Source organism: Pelodiscus sinensis, chromosome 1 (genome assembly GCF_052426305.1).
Source record: "Pelodiscus sinensis isolate ZL-2025 chromosome 1, ASM5242630v1, whole genome shotgun sequence".
In the NCBI taxonomy this organism is placed as follows: Eukaryota; Metazoa; Chordata; order Testudines; family Trionychidae; genus Pelodiscus; species Pelodiscus sinensis.
This window is the reverse complement of record NC_143052.1, coordinates 202,125,115-202,150,203: the sequence shown is the minus strand read 5'-3', so window position 1 is coordinate 202,150,203 and position 25,089 is coordinate 202,125,115. Positions and strand designations below refer to the sequence as shown.

Sequence of the window (25,089 nt, the reverse complement as noted above, 5' to 3'; positions counted from 1 at the left end):
TATCTATGTGCTTGAGAGAGTCTTTTAAGTTTAATTACTTTTGCAAATTAATATCACTGCAGTGTTACATATATAAAGTGACTTGAGTGGGTGGATGTAAAATTCTTCATTAACTCACCGGCAACAGGGAGGGAAACAGAGCAACACCACTCCAGCTTGCTTTGCTCCTCTGGCTACATCACACGGCTTTCCAGTGGTTAGTGGAGGGGGAGGGTAGCAGCGTGAGCTGGGTTTTCATTGCTTCACTTCTGCTGATGGTGAGCGGAGGAAGGGATTGGACCCTTTCTGCATGTGCCAGCCTTCTCCCCCCCTCCCCGCTCCTATGTTGCCCAGAGGCTGACTCTTTGCCCCTTCTGCCCATGGCATGTGCACTTCCCCACACATCTTCCCTAATTCTGCAGCGTTGTGTGCTAAATGTTGTTTTGAGTAGACAGTGCTTTTGTGTGCATATGTTAAAATCCTATCAGGAACAAAAAATATGTGGAAATGCCTCTACTGTAGATAGAGCTAGTGTGTATTTATAAAATACATATACATGGAACCTCCCACATCACTTAGGTCTGGGGAAAAACAGCAGTTTAGAAAGGTTGTGGGGGTTTTTTTTCCCCTCTTCATATGGCTGATCCCTCTTCTGTATGTTTTAGAATTTACAGGGCTGTGAGCGTTTGTCCTGATTTTGTTTGACTATTGTAAGTTTGCATATCTTTGTCCTTTTTTCTTTTTCTTCAAATAAGCGTGTAGGCTTTCTATGTTTATTATGAGTAGATGAAATGCTTAACAATGTCTGACTTTTTTGCATGGCTGCTATTCCATGCACTTAAATATTTACAGTTGCTAATTTCAGTGGACTGGAAAAATCCCATTAGTACTTTGCTTAGTAAATTTATCTTATGGGCCTTAGTTTCTGGGAGAAAACAGGTAAGGCAGGAACTTGTCTAAACTTGCTTACAATGCAGAACATTTAAGATAGCATGTTTTCAAACTTCTCTTATTTCGTGTAGTACTTAAAACGAGAAATTTCTTACCCTTTCATGGTTAATTGCTCTACATGGAGCGATCTGTAAGTCATTCTGTGTACACCAAGCAAACACTAAATATACCAACATTCTGATGTAGATCAGAATGTCTTTTTTTTTTCTTAAATAGACTAGCTTCTTCAGAGGATCTTTTTCACATAATTACCACATATTCTGTGTATTTATAGTGTTTGTGAAAAGTCAAACTGGCAAATGAGAGATGATCCAGAATGTTTTCAAGTCCCCTTGTAGCTCATCTGGCCTGACATGAGTAATTAATGCATGGAGGAAGGCTTTATTTCTTGGAAGATAAAATTAGGGAGGTAAATTAATTATTAGCCTGAAAACAGAACATCAACAAGGTCAGCAAAATAGGTTAGAGGCTAAGAAGAAAATGTATGAGCCAAATAAGACAAGAGGGAGAATGCCCAGGCAACTTACTATGAATTAGATTATAACCCTTATTTTGTCCTTCATTGAGATGAGGTAGAGGCAGTGGAAACATGGGCATTGCATGGATGGAGCATGTGGTACATGGATTGGTTTCTGCTAAGAAGCCAAGCCAAGGATGCTACAAAGTCTGTGGTCTGTGGGCTGGATCTAGCCCCCAAGGTTCAGGGCTTCCCCCTGCAGCCACACTGGCCCTACAGTCCAGCCCCCATGTGGTGCTGGAGCACCAACACCAGCTCTCCACTGGGATGGGGAGGGAGTAGAGGAGGAGCCCTGAGCCTCTCAGACCAGAGTCAGGCAAGCCAAGATCAGATCCAACCCTGGAGCTCTGTGCGTTGTCTAAGGACTAAGTACCTCTGTGCGTTGTCATTTCCAGTCCTCCTCCCCTTACCCTCAGCACTTTGCTGAATTGCCGTTTCCCCAGCTATCCGGATGCTTTTCCCTGCTGCCCCTATTGGCCATGAGCACATGAGGAAGAGAACATATTTACAGCTGATACTACAACCACCCTCAAGCTTAGGGTTGTAAGCAACTAGTTGACTATCCAATAAGGCTTGACTAGTTGCTTCCCCCCTCCTTGCTGCCTCTATCAGAAATGGCAAAGGGGGGGAGTTGGAGCCAGTGTTGGGGGAAGCCAGTTTAAAAGTCAGTTTCCCCCAGGACTGTCTCCCCTGGTGGAAATGGGAGACCGGGTGTAAACTGGGAATCAGCCATCCCAGTTCACGCTTGTTTTCTCCCCCCTCCCCAGCTGCGCTTCAGCCTTTAAATGTATTAAGAGCCTGTCAGGTGTGACTCTGCAGTTCCCCCTTATTGACTAATTGATGAGTTGATTTAGTTGATTAAACACAATTTAACAATCCTGTCTATAGATAAACAATTAACTGATTTACCTTTCTAAAAAAAATTGTCTTGTCAAACACAGGAGTTTCATTAGTGATGGGAGAATTACAAGAGGTACATTTGGATGGCATTTAAGGGCCAACATGGACAACCAGGGAAGGAACTAGATGGTTTAAAAGCTTATGAGTCTGCAATATACATTAAAAGCTTTGTTCTCCATCATGATGGTGGAATGGGAGGTGCCAGTTAATGAAATAGTCCGGCTAAGTTACATTTATCCATGCAATAAATACCAATTTTCAGAGAATTATTATACAACAAAATGAATAAAGTATAAAATAGTATACAGGTACTCACCAATCCAGTAAAGTACTGTATTAAAGAGTGATTGGTCTCTTGAATCATTTAGGTATGTACAGCTAAAGTTTTCCATGCTGTGGGTTCTTATGACATCACGCAGCATATGGCATACACTCAAATCACTAAAAATACACTTACAGCTAAAACTTACACTGAACATAAATTTGATCTTTCTTGGATTCAGAAGGTACTTCAGCATCTTGCAGTGCCTCAGGGTCATCGTTATCAACATCAACTATCGTAGACGTAGAAAGTGTAGGAGATGGGGCTGAATCTGTAATGACCCTATGAAGCACCATAGAAACTGCTTTTCTAAATAAATTCCTGATATCTGCTTCCTTGCTTGTATTCTGTCTCTTTTGCATAAAAGGTAGAGTGCAGAATATGCAATTGCATAAACTTCTGAGCAGTATAATAGTCCTGGTTACTAGACTGAGGTTTTGAATAGGGAAATATCAAAAATGCAAATTAATACTGCTTTTCAGATGGATTTTGACTGTACCTCACCCCTCTGACTCAGATTGAGAGAATGGAAAATCTGACAGCCAATACCAAATGGGAATTACTGGTAACAAGTCTATTTGCACGCTTACCTCTCTTGTCCATTAACACCACTCTTCTGGCACAAAGGAAGATGGAGCAATGAGCACTCTTAGCTCTAATTAAAAGAGCAAAAAGAAATGGGGGATAATAGCGTTCAGACAGTGCATACACCCTGGTGAGCTGTGCCAGAGGAGATGAGCTTGTACTTGGAGCTTATTTTAATGGTGGTTCAAATGATTAAAATGGTTTTGGGAATGTACTGCTGGGCAATTAACAAAAAAGATGGGGGAAAAAAGCAGAATATAATGCAAATGAAATGAGTGCTAATATAAAACACAGCCTAAAAAGAAAGTAGTTGAGCCTCCGCATGACATGAATGAGTAATATCTTGGAGGGAGGCTTTATTTCTTGGAGGCTAGAATTAGGGAGTTACATGAATTATCAGGCTGAAAACAGAACTTTTGTGCTAAATACAATAAACAAATAGGTCAATAAGCTGAGGAGAGAGAATGTAAGAGTCAACCAAGATAAGAGAGAACACCCAGTGCCCTATTTACTATGAACTAGATAACAAGGGACAAAAACAGTTAGGAATGTAGAGCTGAGGTAAATAGGTAGTCAAAAGATAGTATGGGTACAGGGTTTGGTTCTTACTAAATAACAAAGCCAGAGCTAAAATGTGTGACACAATGAACACTAAATACAATGACATATTTTATGTTAATAAAGAGAGACACGTTTCTGTGTAACAGGAGCTGGAGTGTATCCTGCATCCATACTCCTGTGTCTGAGTGTGACCCACTACGTGTAGCATGACTATATGCCAAATAAAGATAACTGAGTGACACAGGCTGCAGCTGAGCTCAGTTCTTGGGAAGCCAACCAGATAAAGGTTTGGAGGGAATCCCAAAACAGAGACAACTATTTTGAGATGTGAAATCATTCTGAACTCTGAAACATAATTACATAAATATTTGCATTGGTAACTTATGAAGAGAATTATGCGTTATTGAGGGAATGTGGTAGAATCTATTTTAAATGGTTGAAAGTATATAAAAATGAGTTAAGCATATTATGCGATATTTCAAATAGTCAGATCTTGGTTTCCCAACTCTGTACAACTTTCTTTTGACTTTTTTTAATCCTTAAATCCAAAGGACCGACTGAGTAATATCAGATATAGACTGGTGTATTAGGAAACTAAGAACTTATGTACATATGCCTTGACCTAAAATGGAAAATCCCTAAAAAGGCTTTGTTTTTTTTGTTGGGACTGGGAAGGGGAGAGAACATGAAAAGGGCTTCAAGTAGAAGGGAGAGAACAACACAGGAATAATGGATATTCTTTACTCCGTGTAGCTTTTTAAACATTAATATAGGAAAGGTGTTAGGTCTTGATCCTGTGGCTTCTTGTGTGTGGACAGACTTCTGCCATTGCAGTGGAATTGTCTTTTGTGGACTGTGCTCTAATGAGTTCACCTAGACAGAAGAAACTGCAGGATCAGAACCTTGGGCTGTACACTAGGAAAATCATCCTCTGTAAGTAGGGAGACTGCACTGAAAGAACATTCCCTCTTCTAGAATATAGTGCCCTTTATGTTGAACCACCATGGACGGAGGCTGCTTCAAGGCAGACCTTTGTCCCCTTCCTCCTCATTTCTCCTCCCCCCCATAATAGTAGGTTAACAACAGTCTTGCAAGTGGTGCATTTGTTTGTGTTCAGTGCTTTCATCTGCAAAGGTTAGGGTTTGAAATTACTTGCAGATTTCAGCCTGGTTTTCCATTTTGACAGCAGAATCACTCAGCCATGTGTCTTTGACAAATGGAAAGCTTGCTTTGAATTGCCCTCAACTTCGTTTTCTTTATGGCTGCTATCACAGGTAATTGTAGGTGTTGCTAATAATCATCTTGCTGGCACCTCTCCAGCAAGTCTCCAAGTCCTGTCATGGACATGTTGTATTGGTTCAAATCACATGACAAAAGGGTAGGGGCACCAGTAGTTTTCAGGGCGAGTATGTTCCAAACAGCAAATCTACATTGTGTGTGAAGGTCCAAAAATTGTGAGCCCATCATTTGATGAAGAGGTGTGTTCTGGGTTCCAATGTGTGTAATATTTCATGTGCGGTTCATAGTACCAAAGACCCCCTACCCTCATTCCCTGTATCCTCCTGAGATTAATTGGGGAGCTGGAAACCATGATTGAGAGAAATCACACTCCATGGAATACTATAGTAGGGGCTCCATGAGAAGGATGTTTGCCACTACCAATAAACCCAAGAGTGTTTCGGCACAGGAAGTTTGAGGTTTGTGTATATAGACTTAATTGAGTCTTGATAATCTCTTCTTTGGCTCTGCCTGTAAGTTGCTGGTGTGACTGACTGGTAAACTCCTCAGTCTTTTTGTAGATGTGCAGTACCAAGAGGTCCATGTCTGCTTAGGTACTAGGATGTACAACAGTGATGACTGTCAAGGGTACAGGTCTGTTCCTGAACTGTTCAACACAGTTATTGACTGATGGAAGTTGTCACAAGTTGTTTCAGTTCCACCATCTGCTTTGTTGTATAAAAGATTCAAAAAGGTTTGAGGTGTTCCCATAGTTCATGCATATATTATACACAAGCATTGTTGGAGCAAATACTTAAAATATGTTGCAATATTACAATATTAGACTTACCAAATTCTGGGATTGTTATAATCAAAATAGAAAAAATTCTGGGTATTATAAAAGATTTCACTGGTCTTCTCACTAAATGATCTTTTTCATTTAAAGGGGATTCTGGCGTCAGTGAACTCCAGTTATATATAGCAACCAACGCTATATTTGTAATTTTGAGACACTGGAACAGTGACATTTTGAAATTATTGCTTTTCTTGGTTTATATGAAATACATTGTTAATTCTATAGCTAGTTTTAAAAAGGTAGGGTACCACGATAGAAAGTACTGTATATTGATACACATCAGGGGCATCAAATCTCATCTTAATGTATTTTTGTGATTGATTCTGTAGAATGCAAGGCTACCTTTTTATGGTTTTGAATAGGGATGTAAGCCATTTAAAAGGGTAACGTATAAGCATGAGCTTGTCTGTTACCAAAAAGGTTATAGACAGCTCCTCGTCTGGCTCCTGGGGAATTGACTATCACCCTGCACTGATGCCTATGATATAGCATCAGGGTGGGGTGGTAGGTGGGAGCTGGTATGAGCAGGGAGATGGCACTTAAGCCAGCTCTCAGCATGCACTAGCTCCCAGGGAGCTAGCTTCTGCGGCTGCATGTAACGGCTGAAACTTTCAGCAGTTACATGCTTAGTCAATTATCTGCATTTTAACATCCCTAGCTTTGAACAAGGGTGAGCAATAATTCTTGGTTAGGGGCCACTTCAAGATTTTGGTAAGTGGTCAAGGACTGCACTTTTCTATGGAGATCATACAGGGTCTGGAATTGAGGTTGGATGAAGAAGGGGGCTTGGAGTTGGTTTGGGCTGCAGGAGAGGGTTTGGGATCGGAGAGGGAGTTAGGATGCAGGAAGGGTTGTGATTTGGGGAATAAGCAAGTGCGGAGGATTTGGGTAACCCTGAGGCAAGAGGTGGTGGTGATCTGGGGCAGTGATTTGGGATGGGGGAAGTAGGATGCCAGAGGCAGGCTCTGGCAGGGAGGCGCTTACTAAGTGGCTCCCGGCCAGCAGCCGAGCAGGACCCTCAGGCAGGTTCCCTGCCTACTGCAGCCCCAGGCTACTCAGTGGCTGGCTACTCCAAGTGTCTCTCTGTGCTATGCATGAGGTGGGGGGGCAGAGACTTAGTGCTGAGAGTGGGGGCAGCACATACAAAATCATTGCAGCTCTCATTGGCTGGAGCTGCAACATTTGTGCTGGGGCGGGGGCAGCTGATGCAAAGTCTCAACAGAGAGCCAAGTGGCCCCAACAGCTGACCGATTTCAGCGACCTATGGCTGTGGCTGGCAGCAAGCCTGCCTGAGACTCAGTGAGTCAGATCCAAAGGCTTGGTGGGCCTGATCTGAACCATGGACCATATCTTGCCCATCCCTGGTTTTGAAGGTATCTGATAAGAGATGATGTAATGTCATCTTAAGCTGAAAAGCGCTCTAAACAGGTAACAGTGTCCATTGTTTCAGTATAGCATTATCTTCACACAATATTCTTCTTGAAATGGCGGACATATGTTACAGGGTAGGTGTGCTTGGACCTACCACACCAGAGCTGGAGACTCTTTTCCTGCAACGGTACTTGTCAGGATGGCGCCTGCAGACATCCTTAACCTGTATGGGAGTTTCAGACAGACTCTATCCTCTGTGCAGGAAATCTCCCCCTTTTTTGAAGAACAATCTCCCGGGTCCCTCAAAAGAGGAAACACAAAACTTTTTGTGCTAGGAAGAGTATTTCCTAGATAATCACTTTTACAAAATTGACAGCGGTTTTTTCCCTCTCCCCTTCCCCCCCTTCTTTTTTTCTTTACAGACTCTCCTTTTTCCAGTTCTCTGCCTGGGCCATGAAAACCATGGGCAGTGGTAAGTGTTTGCTTAAGCAACGCTGAGCATGCATATATCTATAGTTATTCTATTTAAATGGAGACTTTACCACACTCCAAAAGAAAGTACCAAAACCTGTCTTCAGCTTATAGCTTTTAGAAATGTTGACATCTGCCTTGATAAAGTGGTTCTTGTTCAGAGGAAGCTTCCTGTCTGTTTAGTCCTGAAGGATGATAATCATATTTCTGCTATAGATTGGTGTAATTCACCCCTCATCCTACATTAGAACTCATCTTGGCAGATGAAGGAGCCGGTCACAGAACTAAAAATTAATAGTAGCTTAAGTACAAGTGGTCTTTACATTTATAAAATGCAAACAGCACAAAGTCCACATCTGGTGTTTTTAAAGGGCCAGTTCACAAAGCTGAAAACAATTATGTACAAAATCAACTGAACCCTCTCAGGGCTGAGTGAGTTCAGTGTCTGTGTTGCTCTGCTATGGGGGTGGGGGGTTTGTTACCTGTGCTTTGGCTGGGGGAGACCAGAGCTTCTGACTCATCAAGACAGGGTGGTGGAGTGCCCCAGAGGGAAGATTGGTGGGCTCAGTGTCATGATCAGCACACCAGGTTCACAGTCCCAAGAGACCTCTGATGAAACCAATCACACTTACATCCTCCTGCCCATTATCCTTGATCATCCTCATGCCTTCATTCAAAATTTTCTCTCCCTTATAGCTTTGCTCTCTAATATGACACTCTATAATGGTCCACATATAAAACGTGTATAAAAGTTAAAGGCTGGGTGTGGGGGGATGTCTTTGGGGATATGAATTCAGCTTTCCAGAAGACTGTAAAAACCTCTGCAAAGTAGGGGAAAAAGCAGTTACTCTTTTACCCACTTATGCTAGACTCATCGATTCTGCTTTTGAAACACAAGCTCTTCCTTTCCACCACTCCTAGCTGTGGAGGTATGTGAGCAGTAGACCCTGATTTCTTCTTTTTTTAATAAGAAATCGTAGGAAGCAGGTATTAAAGAAGTGGGTGGTGGTGGTTGTTGATAAATATAGCTTTGTGGGGATCTAGAAAAATTTCATCTTCCTGACAGATTTTTGTTGGTGTCCATTTCAGTGGTGACTATTAGACATATACAGCATTGTACCTTATAACTAGGACTTCTATAATAAGCAGAACTCAGAAACTATACAGTAATGTGCACAGACACACAGTGTGCTGAGGCGGTAAAAATGTCATTCACTTGGGCTGAAGTGGGATTGACCTAATTTGGGCTATGTGTCTCATGTAGAATGTTGACGCTAGTTATGGTGCAACTCCATTTTGTGAGCACATGCAGTGAGCTTTTAGAGCTTGCTATATGGTCTTAACATGCAGGGAAGCTTTCACGTAGCACGTACAGCAAACTCCAGGTTTACATAATACATGAATGTCACATTTGCCAGTTCCTTGAGCATTGTTTTCCAGCCCACTGTGACTTAAGAATATAGGAGTAAAAGTCATAATGCTAAATGTATGGTATCTCACTGGTTTCCATTAAAAAAAAAAAAGAGTCCTGTGGCACCTTCGAGATGAACAGATCAATTTGGGCATAAGCTTTTGTGGCTCAAAAAGCTTTAATTACTTCTGATGAAGAGCTTTTTACCTATAAAAGCTTATGCACAAATAAATCTGTTAGTCTCTAAGGTGCCACAGAATGACTTGTTTTTGCAGATACAGACTAACACAGCTACTCCTCTGAGACTTGTCACTAATTTCCATGGCAGTAGAAAAAACACAAAAGGGACAGTAAAGTCACTTGTATTATAGAGTGAATTAATAATGGACTTAGAAAGGTTTCATGTAAAAAGCACTATAAAACATTTTCAACACTGTTTTAATAGTAACATTTTTTTTCAATCTACAGGCAGTCCCTGGGTTATGTACAAGATAGGGACTGTAGGTTTGTTCTTAAGTTGAATCTGTATGTAAGTCGGAACTGGCGTCCAGATTCAGCCGCTGCTGAAACTGACCGCCAGTTCTGACTTACATACAGAATCAACTTAAGAACCCCAAGCGTCCCCAAGTCAGCTGCTGCTGAAACTGATCAGCAGCTGATTCCAGGAAGCCTGGGGCAAAGCAACTCTGCCTCGGGCTTCCTGTAGTCAGCGCTGGTCAGTTTCAGCAGCAGCTGACTTGGGGACGCCTGGGGCAGAGCAGCTGGGGTGCTGCTGAGTTGCTCCCACTTCATCAGATGAGTTATTTTTGAGGGTATTCTGAGTAACAGCAGAAATATATATATTTTTATTTTTCCCTTGTCCTCTGTTTACAATTGAAATGCATACAGATGCACTGTTTACTACCAACCATTTTAATTTCATTTAACTTTTCTTCCCTATTTGTTCTTGCTGAGACACTGATGCTAGAGTTAGCTCTCTGCTGGTTTCCTTTTTTTTCCCCTTTTCCTCTTGGAGGGATAATTCTAGTGTTTAGGGAAGAAATTATTTGTGTTCACAGGCTTCCTAGCAAGGAGATGGTTATTTACAAGACTGCAATTACCTTTTGATACTGGAACAGCAAACAAGATGCCTTCATGTTGCATCTCTTCCAGATCTTCTGGTGGCAGAGATGTTAGTGCCATATTTTTGTGTAAGCCAGCAAACAGTTTATAGTAATTGGTTTAATTAAGTGTGGTAGCTACAGACTGCCACATTCAGTTAAATTGATCCCAAAAGGCCAGTGACGATACTTGTATTTAAAATACTTAGTTTTACTCAGTCATGCTGCTACAAACATAATTATCTCTTCTTTGTGCATTTTGGAGATCCTGGACTTGTTGGATAGTGATGCTTAACATGTGCAGCTCTTTCTTTACCTTGAGCTGTGCAAGAATAGTGAATTCAGCTATCTTGTTATTTATATGGCATCACACATAAGATTATCTGCAAACAAGTATGAAATCACAGCTGCATGTTTATATGATGGCCTCAGAATACTAACACGTCCAATTTGTTCCAGAATACAGTAACATCTCTTTGTACAAACGTGTTGGGACAGTGACTGATTTACAGTTATCACCATCTCCAGGAGAAAAGCAGGACTATGTAGCACTTGAAAAGACTAACAAGATGGTTTATTAGATGATGAGCTTTCGTGGGCCAGACCCACTTCCTCAGATCAAGTAGTGGAAGAAAATAGTCACAACCATATATACCAAAGGATACAATTAAAAAAAGAACACATGAAAAGGACAAATCACATTTCAGAACAGGAGGGGGATGCGGGGGGGGGGGGAGGAAGGAAGGAAAGTGTCTGTGAATTAATTATATTAGAGGTGGGGAGAGTTAGAGGTCTGTGAGCTAATGGTATTAGAGGTGATAATTGGGGAAGCTATCTTGGTAATGGGTAAGATAGTTAAGACTCTAACTATCTTACCCATTACCAAGATAGCTTCCCCAATTATCACCTCTAATACCATTAGCTCACAGACCTCTAACTCTCCCCACCTCTAATATAATTAATTCAGACACTTACCTTCCTTCCTCCCCCCCCCCCCCCGCATCCCCCTCCTGTTCTGAAATGTGATTTGTCCTTTTCATATGTGTTCATTTTTTTAATTGTATCCTTTGGTATATATGGTTGTGACTATTTTCTTCCACTACTTGATCTGAGGAAGTGGGTCTGGCCCACGAAAGCTCATCATCTAATAAACCATCTTGTTAGTCTTTAAAGTGCTACATAGTCCTGTATTTTGCTTCAGCTACACCAGACTAACACGGCTACATTTCTATTACTATTCCAGGAGAAAAGATTGCCTTGACAAGAACTTTTTTTTGTGTGATGTTAGCTATGTTTATATTGATCTCTAAATAGGCCTTTGAAAAGTCACAGTCATATGACTTTAATAAGCACGAGTGATTATATTGCATCAGACTAGTTCTGCTTCATTCTATCGAGCCTTCCATGGTCTGTGACAGTAGGTGAGCTGGACTGATAGTTACATCTCTACAGTGCTAACTAAGCATCTGGTTTCTGCTTCTTCGTGGGCTTTTCTACATCACTAAAATACAAGTTCTTGTGCTTTGGTAGGAGGGAAGAGAAACCTATTTTAAAGTAAGCTACATATTACAAGTAGACATTGATCCAACATACTTGAATAATGGATTATTTTAATACCTCATATCTTGTTGATGCACTTGAAGCAGAAGTGATACATTTTATGCTGTGAGTTAAGTGAAATTCATTTGCAGTAGTTTCTGATTCTGAAATATTAAACCACTGCTTAGAAACTAGGCCCAATCAATAAATTAATACTTCATGAAAGTACCTGCTTTATATCATTGACCCCACTGGACACCTTAGTGGTAAATCGAAAACTTTTGTATAAATGAAGTTTCACTTATTTGATATGCTGTACGTGTAGCCTTTGATCACCTGCAGAGCCACCTGTATCTGCAGCCTGCTTCTCTGCCTTCCCATCAACAGCTGCTCTAGCTTTTCCAAGTCAGCTCTTTCTGATGCCATTGCCAAACCACTGTCTCATTAACATCCCCAGACAGAGATAGATAAACACGTATGACAATCCAATTCCTGTTTCTCTGCTCCCTTTTAGAGCCAAGCCATTATGGGGGGAGTCACACTCAATTTGCTGAGCCCAGTTTCAGGCCCCCCCCCCCCCCCCCCGCTGCCCAGATACCCAGACCCTCTCTCCCCCACCAGGCCCATCTGAGCCCCCCCCCCCCGTCACAAGGTCCCCCCTTGTTCAGATACCAACAGCACTTCCCCCACTCGAGTCCAGCTGCAAGGCCCCCCCCCTTGCCTAAATGCCTGCACCCCAGAGCCCAGATGCCTGTCTCCCTCTGCTCCAGAGCCCAGGGATCCAGAGGGAGAAAAAGCTTGACACTGGGCCCCAGGCTTGAAGTTGTGTGGAGTTCTGTGTGCGCTATTAAACTTGTGTGTGAGCTAGGCACTAGATTAGAAGATGACACAGATCCATGCTCACCTACCACAGGTTATATTTACTGTGCCTGTATTCTACAAAGGGAGTCTTAAAAATGGTTAAATATAAGCGTCAGGGTGATGAGGGAGGAGGGGAACAGGAATCTGTTCCTTCAAATACATTGTCTTCATGCTTCATTGCCCTTTTGAGTAATTACTTTTCCTTTTGTCTTGCTAAGCACCCACCAAGCAGCTTCTCCTCAGTCCTTTCTCTCTTCTCTCCTGCCTTTCTTTATAAATAAGGCCAGCTGGCTACTGTTCTTTTTCCAGCAACTACTGCCTTTACACCCTGCATTTCTTTCCCACTCTTTCCCAAACAACACCACAGTAGGCTAGAGTCTAGATTTCCATTTTGGAGGATCAGGCAAGGATCCTCCTTCAGAGCCATTTCCTGGTAGATAGGATCTAGCTTCCGCCTCATAAGACTTCATCCAAGAACTTGGCTACGTAGGTGAGAGAGAACAAGAGGTATGAGTAAAAACTAAACAACAAATAGTCTAGTAGCACTATGTATGGGGTCACTTTTTTAATCCCCTTTCTTCCCCAAAGTTGAATATGAAAATTATTGTTGTTCTGCCTAGGAATTTGAAAGGTTCCATTAAGGTTAAAAATGTTCTCACTATACTAAGCATAATTAGCTATTAGCTGGTAATAAACACTTCTGGTGTAATATATTCCAGACTGAATGTGTTTACCTGAATATTTGTGTTTCTTGGTGATTGCTAGGATTAACTCCCCTCGCTTCCCAACCCATTGACTCTTGTATTTTGAATGCCAAAACAAGTTGAAAACTAGTTGGCTGTGTCCATCTAGCTCTTGTTTGGTTTCTTCTGTCTTCTGCGGAGTACTAAAATGGGGAGCGCAAACTGCAAATGAAGAAAACTTTGTTTTTTCCATAGTCTTGGTTTAATGCTGTAACTACTCTGATGGATTTGGACACAACATTTTCAAGAGTAATTTTAAGTGCATCAGTTTGGGGTTTAAGTTGGGTTTCTGTAAATGGACTTGATTTGCAGAACACTTCGACTAAAAATGGTCTTTTAAGATACCTCAGTTTGGGCACTCAAAAGAATTTCTGAGTTAGGTAAACTATTTAAACACAATGCCTTTCAAGTTGAAAGACGAAAAAATCATGCTGGAAAAGTTGTTTAGAGCCTTTATTGGAGCTCAATTTTTCTTTAAATTTTTTTCCAATGATTATCAATTGAACTTTTAAGAAACTAATTTACTTGCCATCCACAAAATAGAGCATTTCATTAGTAAGAACAGCTTTTCAACCATCTGGAATTTAGGAAGTAACTTTTTATTTCATTTGGCAAATTCTAATGAAAGACTGTTGTGTGGAGGCTGCCATTTAAATCCTTTGTTTTCTGTTATCCAGTTTTCCACACTATTGTTTTCTGGAGTGATAGAAAAGTGAGACTTACACTGTTTCACACCTCAGCTGGCTAATGTTTTTTGTAAATTCTATTATGTGGTTAGCATGTGGTGTAAAACAGTAGAGAACATCAGTAGAAAAGGCTGGAAGGTGTAGTTGTACTTAAAATCTAATTGAGGGCTTGATTCTCAATCCGACTGCATGTCCAGTTTTTTGTAATATGCGCACACAGTTACTGACACTGCACATTTACAATTAGCACATGCATATGTAAATTCCTGTCTTGCATCAAACTGGTTATTTCTGTATGCAAATAGTTGATTCACATGGAGTCCTCACACTGAGATCAGGCTTTCCATTCTACTCCTGGATTTTCAGTTGATTGGGGATCTAATGGGGTTGCCAGATGTCTGGTATTGACCCGGACAGTCTGGTATTTTCACCTCCTGTCTGGTAAATTCAGAAAATACCAGACACCTAAAATGTCAGGTATTTTCTGATGCCCCCCCCCCCCCCCCCCAGCCAGCAGGAGAAAATACCGGACTCTTGGCAACCCTACGACACACTCGGCAACTGAGCCCAGCCCCTGGCCTCCCCTGAAGCCCTCTGCCCCCGGATCCCCTGGTTCCGCAGGGAAGCTGTGTTCTGGCTTGATCAAGAAAACAAAATGGCCACCGGCAAAAAGCCTAAAGACCACGGGCAAGCAATGCCTTCCCTGGGTCTTAGTGACTCATAGACTTTAAGATCAGAAGGGATCATTATGATGATCTAGTCTGTGGCCTGCATTGTGCAGGGGGTCAGAATCTCACCCACCCACTCCTGGAATAATCCTCTCAGCTATATCTCAGATATTGAAGTCCTCAAATGATGGCTTAAAGACCCCAAGATGCATAGAATCCTCCAGCAAGTGATCCATGCTACAGAGGAAGGTGAAAAGCCTCCTGGGCCTCAGCCAATCTACCCTGGAGGAAAATTCCTTTCTGACCCCAAATATGGCGATCAGCTGAACCCTAAGCATGTGGGCAAGACTCACCAGCCAGACACCCAGGAAAAAATTCTCTACAGTAACTCCTATCATCCCACCATTGGCCTATTTACCACCAATAGTGAAAGGTCAATTAGTTGCCAAGATCATGCTATCCCATCAAACCATCCCCTTCATAAACCCATCTAGCTTAATCTTGAAGCCAGATAGGTCTTTTGCCCCACTACTTCCCTGGGAAGGCTGTTCCAGAACTTCACTCCTCTAATGGTTAGAAACCTTCGTCTAATTTCGAGTCTAAACTTCCTGATAGCCAGTTTATATCCATTTGTTCTTGTGTCCACGTTGATATTGATCTTAAATAATTCCTCTCTCTCCCTGGTATTTATCCCTCTAATATATTTAAAGAAAGCAATCATGTCCCCCCTCAGCCTTCTTTTGGTTAAGGTAAACAAGCCAAGTTCTTCTTCGAGTGGTTGCTCATGTCCATTCGAAGTAGGTGTGCACATGGCACGCACCATGTCTTCCGGAGCGTTTTCCCTAGCAGTACCCGTAGCGCCGGCGGGGCGCCCCCTGGAGTGGCGCCGCCATGGCGGGGCATAAGTACCCCTGCCGGCGCTGCCCCACCTCAGTTCCTTCTTACTGCCGTGTCGGTCGTTGGAGCGTCTCTCTCACTCTGTTTAGGCTTAGATAGTTAATGGTTCCCGTTTCTCACATTGTAAATAGTTTGTGTAGTTAGAGCGGCGAGGAGTCCTGTGGCACTAACAGTTAGTCTATAAGGTGCCACAGGACTCCTTGCCGCTTTTGCAGATTCAGACTAACATGGCTACCCCTCTGATACTTAGATAGTTAGGTTTTTTGTTTTTGCTCCTTCCCCCCCCTTGGGGGGTAAGGAATGCCAGGGCCGCAAGGCTTCAAGGCGTGCGCTGACTGCAGGAAGTTTATGCCCAGGGGCAACCCACGCGACAGCTGCCTTAAGTGTCTGGGTGAGGCTCATCTGGCAATTGCCTGCAAAATCTGCAAGTCTTTCAAGCCCCGTACGAGGAAAGAAAGAGTTTCCCGCTTGAAGCTTCTCCTTATGGAGACGGCGCTTCAACTGGTACCGCCGGACCAGCCTGCGGTGCACAGCGCACCGGCCTCGGGCATCGACGTTGAGATCCCGGCACCGGTCTCACTCTCCACCATCTAAGAGGATGAAGAAGTCCCGGGGCAGGTCTCCGTCTAAAAAGCCAACGTCAGCTGGACACCGTAGCGGCAGTTCACCGGTGTGTGTTTCCCCTCCGGTGCAGCGTCGGCACCGAGGGGGCCTGGTGAGCCCTGGTCACCTGCCCTCTCGTCGTCCGTCTACGCCGGGCACCTTTGAAGTGGCGCAGGACATAATCAGTCTTATGACCTCCCCGCCGTCGTCGGTCGACTCGGACGGGTCGAGGTCGCCCCCGTTGGAGGCTCGGAGAGCACCGCTGTCGCCCATGCATGGCCCGGGTTGGCATGCTATGGTGGTTTATGCGTCGGGACCACCCCTGGTGGGGTCGGCTCCCACTACTACTACAGCACCTTTCACGACGCCGAGCCGTCAGTCTCAGGGAGCTTCGAGCGGCATTGAGCCTGAGCATCTCGGTGCCGCAGCTGCTGGCCACACAACCGGCACCGGGCCTGAGCACCCCGGTACCGCAGCTCCAGTCGACGCAATTGGCACCGGGCATGGACACCCCAGTACCACAGCTTCTCACGTGGCACTCGGCACCGGGCCTAGGCACCCCAGTGCCACAACTCCAGGCATCGCAACCGACACCGAGCCTGAGCACCTTGGTGCCGCAGATGGTGGCGTCGCAAACGGCACCGGGCCTGGGCACTCTGGTGCCACAGCTGACTGTTTCGCACTCGGCAGAATTCGCTGCACCGAGTCTGGGTCCCCCAGTGCCGCAGTTACCAGCGGCCCTTACGGCACCGGGAATGGGTCCCCCGGTGCCGCAGACAGCACGTCCTCGCCATGCTCATGCGGGCAAACCTGAGTCGATGGCCAAGTTTGCCCCACACTCCTCGTCGGCTCCGCCTTGGCCGGAGTCCGATTACTCTTTGGACTCGGACGTGGTGTCGGTTCAGTTGGGGTCCTTGGGAGCATCCTCGACCCACAGGTCCAGGTCCAGATCCAGACACCGGAGGGACCACAACCAGCAGATGTGGCCCCCTCATCCGCAGTTGCCTTTTTGGACTGCCTGGGCCTATCATCAGTGGCAGGGCTAGCCGCCACCATCTATGGGGTCGGAGGCTTTAGGGCACCATTCCCGCTCGTCTGCGTCCCTGTCTAGGGTGCCTCCCTCCCCCCTTCGAGTGCCGCAACAAGATCCTGCGGCACTGCAACCACCGGTACCGGAGACAGGCCCTCCGGAGGCTCAGACCGTCCAACCGGCCCCACAGTTGGTCACGACCGCTCCCGTGTTGATTCAGGAGTCGTTGTCGTCGTCATCCTCCCCCGATGAGGCACGGGCGGACCCAGCGCCTGGGCTGCCATCAATGGATGCCAGAGCACATCAGGACCTCATGCGGCGCATGGCTTCCAACCTGGCTGTTCCGGTTGAGCCCATAATTGAGGATACCGATCCAGTGGTAGACATCCTCACTGAGGACACCCCTACGCGTTTTGCTCTACCGCTCAATAAAACTGTTTTAAAGATTACTAATGCCCTGTGGCAAATGCCAGCAACTCTGACCCCTACCTTAAAAGGGGTAGAGAGGTGTTATTTCGTCCCGCAGTCGGGTCACAAATTCCTTTACTCCCAGCCCATCCCGGGATCATTGGTCGTACAGGCCGCGGCCCAAAAAGAAAGGCTTCCTCAGCCCGGGCCTTCTCCAAAGGCAAGGGAGCCTAAGAAGCTGGACTTGTTGGGCCGTAAGGTCTATGCTACAGGTGCTCTGCAGCTCCATATCACTAACCAGCAGGCGATGCTGAGCAGGTATGCTTTTAATACCTGGCAGGCGGTCGAAAAATTTAGAGACCGACTCCTGATGGAGGACCACCAGGAGTTTGCGGCTATGGTTTCCGAGGGTAAAGTCATTACACGAACTGCCCTCCAAGCGGCATTGGACACTGTGGACTCGGCAGCCTGCACCATGGTGACTGGTGTCGTTATGCGCCGCAGGGCGTGGCTCCACGTCTCGGGGATTCCCTCGGACTTGCAGCACACCATCCAGGACTTGCCCTTTGAAGGGAAGGCCTTGTTCTCGGAGCACACCGATTCCAGGCTCCATACCCTAAAGGACACTACGTCAACTTTGAAGTCCTTAGGAATACATATGCTGGCCACGCAGCGATGACAACTGCCGTATAGGCAGCAGGGTAGAGCGCAGCCCCAGCTCCCCCGTGGGGATTTCTGGAGGCGCCGCTCCCGGGCCTCCGGTGGAGGTTCCGGGGCGGCAGCACATCCTCGGGCCTAGGGGTCGACGTTGTCGCCCCAGGTCAGATCCCCAGCGGACAGGTCCCCACGGCCCTTCCAATCAGGGCAAGCCCCAGTTTTGACACTGTATTCAAGAGTCCCGTACCAGTCTGCCACCCTGGCCCCCCATTTGGGGCCCGGCTATCCCGTTTTGCCCAGGCATGGGCCCTGATAACATCAGATGCCTGGGTCCTGAACATTGTACATACGGGCTATTCTATCCCGTTCCTGGGCCCACCGCCTTCAAAACCCCCTACCCTGTCCCTAGTAAGGGACACCCCTCACGAACACATCCTGTTTCAGGAAGTGGTGGCGCTCCTCGAAAAAGGAGCAATAGAAAGGGTCCCCCCGCATCTGCGGGGCAGGGGGATTTACTCCCGTTATTTTGTTGTTCCAAAACCAAAAGGGGGAGTTCGTCCTATCCTGGACCTTCGATACTTAAACGAGGTGGTTGTAAAACACAAGTTCAGAATAGTGATGTTGGCCTCGGTCATCCCAGTGCTGCGACTGGTACGCGACTCGCGATCTAAAGGACGCCTACTTCCATGTGGCTATCAGGCCCAGTCACAGGAGGTCCCTCCGGCTTATGGTGGGCCGTTACCATTTTCAGTTTATGGTACTCCCCTTTGGGTTATATACTGCACCAAGGGTATTTACAAAATGTATGGCTGTGGTTGCCACCTTTCTGCGCAATCGAGGGGTACACGTGTTCCTGTACCTCGACGATTGGCTAATCCGAGGTCGCTCGTACGAGCAGGTAGAAGCTCACGTATCACTCATAAGAGCTCTCTTCCTAAGGTTAGGGCTCATGATAAATGTCGAAGTCATCTCTGACCCCCCTCCCAGAGCATAGAGTTTGTGGGAGCCCTCCTCGATGTGAAGGTGGCAAGAGCGTTCCTGCCCCACAGCAGGTTCCTCTCCATAGTGGAGCTGATCTCAGGGCTAATTTGGTCCCCCATCACGACACCTCGGGTCTGCTCCAGGCTCCTGGGCCATATGGCGGCATGTACTTACACGGTGCGACATGCCAGGATGAGACCTCTGCAGGCGTGGTTGGCGAAGGTCTTCTGCCAGTTCAAGGGTCTATGGGACTCCATAGTCACAGTGCCCCTAGACTTTCTGGACTCCCTACTCTGGTGGACCCAGGAATCCGTGGTGCGCAGCAGGGTTCCCTTCAACGCCCCTCCCCCCCTCGCTGACGCTGGTCACCGATGCGTCCAACCTGGGATGGGGTGCACACATTGGGTGCTACAGAACTCAGGGCCTCTGGTCCCTTTCCGAACGGTCCCTGCACGTCAACGTCCAGGAACTGCGGGCGGTGAGGAGGGCCTACGAAGCATTCCTGCCGAGGCTCTCCCACCGCTCCATCCTGGTGCGTATGGACAACACTGCAGCGGTTTTCTACCTCAACAAGCAGGGTGGGGCACGCTCGCCACCCCTATGCAAGGAGGCCCTGCGTCTCTGGCACTTGTGTGTCATGCACAATATCACGCCTCAGGCGGAGTACCTCCCCGGGTGCAAAAACCTACTTGCAGACACACTGAACAGATCCTTTGGAGCCCACGAGTGGTCGCTCAAGGACTCTGTCCTCAGTCAGGTTTTCCACAGGTGGGGCTATCCCCACCTAGACCTGTTTGCCTCGGCACGCAATGCCAAGTGCAGGAACTACTGTTCCCTGCTGGGGCTGGGGAAATTCTCCAAGGGAGACGCCCTAACGACCACGTGGCCAAAGGGCGTTCTCTATGCTTTCCCCCCATTTCCACTAATTTCCAGGGTATTGACCAGAGCGAGAACTTTCAGGTCCTCGATCATTCTCATAGCCCCCAGGTGGCCCAGACAGTTCTGGTTCCCCATCCTGGTGGACATGCTGACCCAAGACCCTATAGCACGCCCTCCAGTTCGGGATCTGCTAACCCAACCTTGGGACGGGGGGGATAATGGTTCACCCGGATCTCCGGTCTCTTCACCTAATGGCCTGGTTTATCCATGGTTGAACCAACCAGAAAGGGGATGTTCCCGACAGGTACAGATGGTGCTCCTTAGCAGCAGGAAGCCCTCTACTATATGGTCGTATGCTGCCAAGTGACGGCGCTTCTCGTCTTGGGCATCCCGGAGAGGAGTACACCCGTCTTCGGCCCATATTCCAACTATTCTCGACTATCTCTTTCAACTCCATTCTAGTGGCCTGTCCTTTTCTTCTATTAAAGTCCATGTGGCATCTCTCTCTGCCTTCCATGTTGGTACGGCAGGAGCCTCTCTTTTTTTCTAACCAGGTGGTTAAAAGGTTTCTTACTGGTTTGGAGAAATTGTACCCCTCGGTGAGGGCTCCATACCCTGCCTGGAACCTCAACCTGGTCCTTCACAGGCTTATGTCCCCTCCTTTCGAGCCATTGGCTACGTGTTCATTGAAGCACCTTTCATTGAAGGTTGCTTTCATAGTAGCCATTACGTCAGCTAGAAGGGTATCAGAGCTAAGGGCGCTGACTATAGAACCGCCTACCTTGTTTTTTCGCATGATAACATAAGGCTACGGCCTCATCCGGCCTTCCTCCCGAAGGTGGTTTCTCCTTTTCACCTGTCTCAGGAGATTTATCTACTGGTGTTCTTCCCTAAACCACACGCCTCCCATAAGGAGCACGTTCTACACTCCCTGGATGCCAAGCGAGTGCTGGTATTCTATATTGACCGAACCAAGCCCTTCCGTAAATCCCAACAATTGTTCGTTGCGTTTGGGAATAGAGGGAAAGGTTCACCTATTTCTACGCAAAGGTTATCAAGATGGGTGGTGCAATGTATAGCAGAGTGTTATCAACTGGCTGGTAAAACCCCACCCAGGGTGAAGGCACATTCTACCAGGGCGCAGGCATCCTCGGTAGCCTTTGGTGCCCAGGTACCAATCACAGAAATTTGCAGGGCAGCCACCTGGTCTTCCCTTCACACGTTTGCAACACACTATGCGCTACCTCAACAGGCCAGGGAGGATGCAAGGGTGGGCTCTGCAGTCCTCAAATCTGTGATGTAAATATATAGATCTGGTTGTCTTTGTTCTGGGTTGGTAACTTGTCACTGTTTAATTGTTCAAATAAATCTGTTTATTGTTCACCTTCCCTTATGACTCTGGTGCTATGACTGTTCCGACCCCTCCTCCATGGGGTTAGCTTGGTAGTCACCTACTTCGAATGGACATGAGCAACCACTCGAAGAAGAGAAGAATGGTTACTTACCTGTAACTGTTGTTCTTCGAGATGTGTTGCTCATGTCCATTCGACTCCCACCCTACCTCCCCTTCGTTGGAGTATCCGGCAAGAAGGAACTGAGGTGGGGCAGCGCCGGCAGGGGTACTTATGCCCCGCCATGGCGGCGCCACTCCAGGGGGCGCCACTCCAGGGGGCACCCCGCCGGCGCTACGGGTACCGCTAGGGAAAATGCTCCAGAAGACGTGGTGCACGCGGCGCACACACCTACTTCGAATGGACACGAGCAACACATCTCGAAGAACAACAGTTACAGGTAAGTAACCGTTCTTTCCTTGAGTCTCCTTTCATAAGACAGGTTCTTCTTCTAGTGCTTGCTCATGTTCATTCTGATTAGGTGTACGTGCGCCACGTGCATGGATTCTGGAGCTTTTTTCCCTTAGCAGTATCCATAGGGCCAGCAGGGAGCCCCCTGGAGTGGCGCTGGTATACCGGTGCATATATACCCTGGCTGGCCCCTCTACCCCCTCAGTTCCTTTTTACTGCCCATGAAGGTAGCTGGAGCATGCTTTCAGGCTATTAGCCTGTCTCTTAGCAATTGTATTTCCTTTATCTGTTGTACTATAGTTAAATTTGTGGTTTTATCTAGTTAAGCAGCTGTTAAGTACTGTAAATAGTGTAATTAATTAGGGGACCCAGTGAGGGGAGGGCATGCCAGGGCCCCAGGGCTTTAAACTCTGTGCTTCCTGCTTGAAACCTATGCCCTGTGGAGATGCTCACTCCCGAGTGCCTGGGAGAAGCCCATCAAGCAGAAAGCTGCTCTTTGTAAGAGTTTTAAGCCCCAGACCAAGAAAGAGAGGGATTCCCGGTTGAAACTCCTATTAATAGAGTTGGCACTGCAGCCCCAAGGTGAGGAGGGCCCCCACTCCATCCGCAGCGCGCCGTCAGCGGCACCCGTGTTGGCCAAGCACTGGTCAGAGGCCGATAAAGCACTGAGACATAGGTTGCAGTCCCCGGCGCTGAGAGGCTCCTAGGGCTCGAGGGGACGCTCAACAGAGAGGAGTGCCCAGAAGGTGCGCCCTAAGGAGGGGCACTTGTCTTCTAAGGCCTCAAAGAAGAGACACAGCCCAGACAAGGGCAGGAGCCCGGGGCAGGCCGCAGGGATAGGGGAGGTCCGTCGTCCCTCCACCCCAGAAACTTTTGAGGAAGGAGAGGGCCTGGCGCTGCTGGCTCTGACAGCTGGGCCGTGGGACTCTCTGGGCGAGGTGCAGGCCTCGGTCCAGCACCAGCAGCAATTCCTGGTGCCGGCAAGAGCACTGGCACTGGAGCCTGGACAGACACCGGCCTCAACCCCGGCCCCCTGTCCAGCAGCAGCAGCACCGGGAGCGAGTGCGTTTGCGGCACCGACAGCCCCGGTACTGGGGCACCCAACGGCCTATACTGCACTGGTGCAGGGGCCAGCACCGCAGCCGAGCCCGTGGGTGATGCAAGGCCCCGCACTGATCCCAGCTCATGCCATCGGAGCACCGGGACCGCACCAGACTGTGGTGCAGCAGCAAATGGTGGCACTGGTTGGTTATTTACTGGCCTACCAAATGCAGCTGGGCACAATAGTGCCGCAGCAAGTGCCTTCACTTATGCCCCCTCCAGCACTGCGTGTGGAACACGGGGGCAAGCCGTCAGCCATGGCAGCGCAGCAAAGGGTGCAAGCGTTATCGGCTCCTCCCTGGTCGGCATCAGACTATTCGTGGGAGTCCAAGGCTGAATCGGTGACATCAGCCTGGTCATCGTACAGGTCCCAATCCCGTCATAGGTCTCGTTCAACTATTAATTCAGGTCACTGGGACTCAGCAGATCAGCAGCAGTGGCAGGGACAACCTCAGTGGACATTCTGGATGCCCTGGGCTTACCACCAGGCACAGGGGCCCCCTCCTATGGTGTCAGTGGTTGGGTCGTCCCAAAGGAGTAGCGCCCCATCCACCACCCCATTAAGAGCCCCTCCTCCTGAGGAGAGCCCGCCCATGGCGACAATGCCTAGGCCTCAAGTAATCGGCCAAGGGCAGGAGGCCACAGTCCAGCCGGGCTCGGCCCATATGGGCATTTCGGTTGGAGGGGAACCGGAGGTGCAGCTCGGTGGGGAAGAGGTAGTCCCGCCGAGAGAGTCCTCATCGTCATCGCCGGATGAGGCTCTGGTGGACTCCGCACCTCAGCACCCTTCAATGGACGCAAGGGCGCACCAGGAGCTGCGCTGAAGGTTGGCAGTTAACCTAGCAGTCCAGCACGAGGACCAAGATCATATGGTGGACATTGACGGCAGCGGGCCCTGGGCGAGTGGCGCTCCCACTGAATAAAATGGTGGACAAGCTGTCAAAGACCCTGTGACAGACACCAGCCTCCATTGCGCCGATCCAGAAAGGTGTGGAGAAGCGGTACTACGTGCCTCAAGCGGGGCACGAACATCTTTTCAACCATCTAGCCCTGGGGTCGATGATAGTGCAGGCCGCTGGGCAGAAAGAGCGTCAAGGGCCTCCGGGCCCCACCCCAAAGGTGAAAGAGCCCAAGAAATTGGACCTGCTTGGCCGGAAAGCCTATGCCACGGGAGGCCTTCAGCTATGTATAGCAAACCAGCAAGTGATGCTGGGGCATTATGCCTGTAACATGTGGGCGTCAATGCAAAAATTTGGCAGCCAGCTTCCCCCTGAATCCCGACAAGAGTTCGGGGCCATGACAGAGGAGGGCAAGGCAGTGACACATACGTCCCTCCAGGCGGCTCTGGACGTGGCAGATTCAGCTGCCCGCACTATGGCTACTGGGGTGGTTATGAGGCGTAGTGCGTGGCTACGAGTGTCCAGCATCCTGTCCAAGGTGCAGACCACTATCCAGGATCTACCTTTTGAAGGGTCAGGCCTGTTTTCAGAGCAGACTGACTCCAAGCTTCATAGCTTGAAGGACTTGAGAGCGACACTGAAGTCACTAGGGATACACAACCCAGCCCCCCAGAGGTGTTTCCTCCAGGCTAGAAGCTATCCCAGACCCTTTCAGTGGGGGCAAAGCACTAATAGGGGCTCCAACAATAGCCGCCCCGACCTCTGTAGAGGTCCTCGGTCAGACTCCGAGAGAGGCGCAGGGCCGCCACCTGGCCACCAGACTAAGCCTTCATTTTGAAGCCCTAAACTGGGTGGTGTGGCTTCACCAACACTGGTTCACCACCCTGCTAGATCTAACCGTGGAGAGACCACTCAGGCTACCTTCGTGCCAGACTTAATCACGCAGAGCTGCGAGGCCGGAGTAGCACTCCACCTAAGCCTGTCATCCCTGCACCTCGCGGCGTGGTTCCTTAGTGGCTCTCGGTTACGGCGCGAGCCTGCCCCAGAGCAGTCCAGGAGGTGCTGTTGGAAAGTAGGAAGCCATCCACTAGAG

At 47.6% G+C, this 25,089-nt stretch overlaps 1 protein-coding gene across 3 annotated transcripts in view; it reads left to right on the top strand.

Annotated features, from left to right (window-relative positions):
- Window positions 1-25,089, top strand: part of PRRG1 (proline rich and Gla domain 1) — a 48,681-nt gene that overhangs the window by 6,894 nt on the left and 16,698 nt on the right. For 2 of the 3 annotated variants that reach the window (XM_075913260.2, XM_075913259.2), the window contains exon 2: window positions 7,683-7,732. The exons of the other annotated variant lie outside the window; for it this stretch is intronic. In XM_075913260.2, coding sequence (XP_075769375.2) covers window positions 7,714-7,732 — 19 coding nt within the window. In that variant the 5' untranslated portion in view covers window positions 7,683-7,713. The remainder of the gene's footprint in view (window positions 1-7,682; window positions 7,733-25,089) is intronic. 3 annotated transcript variants of the gene reach the window in all.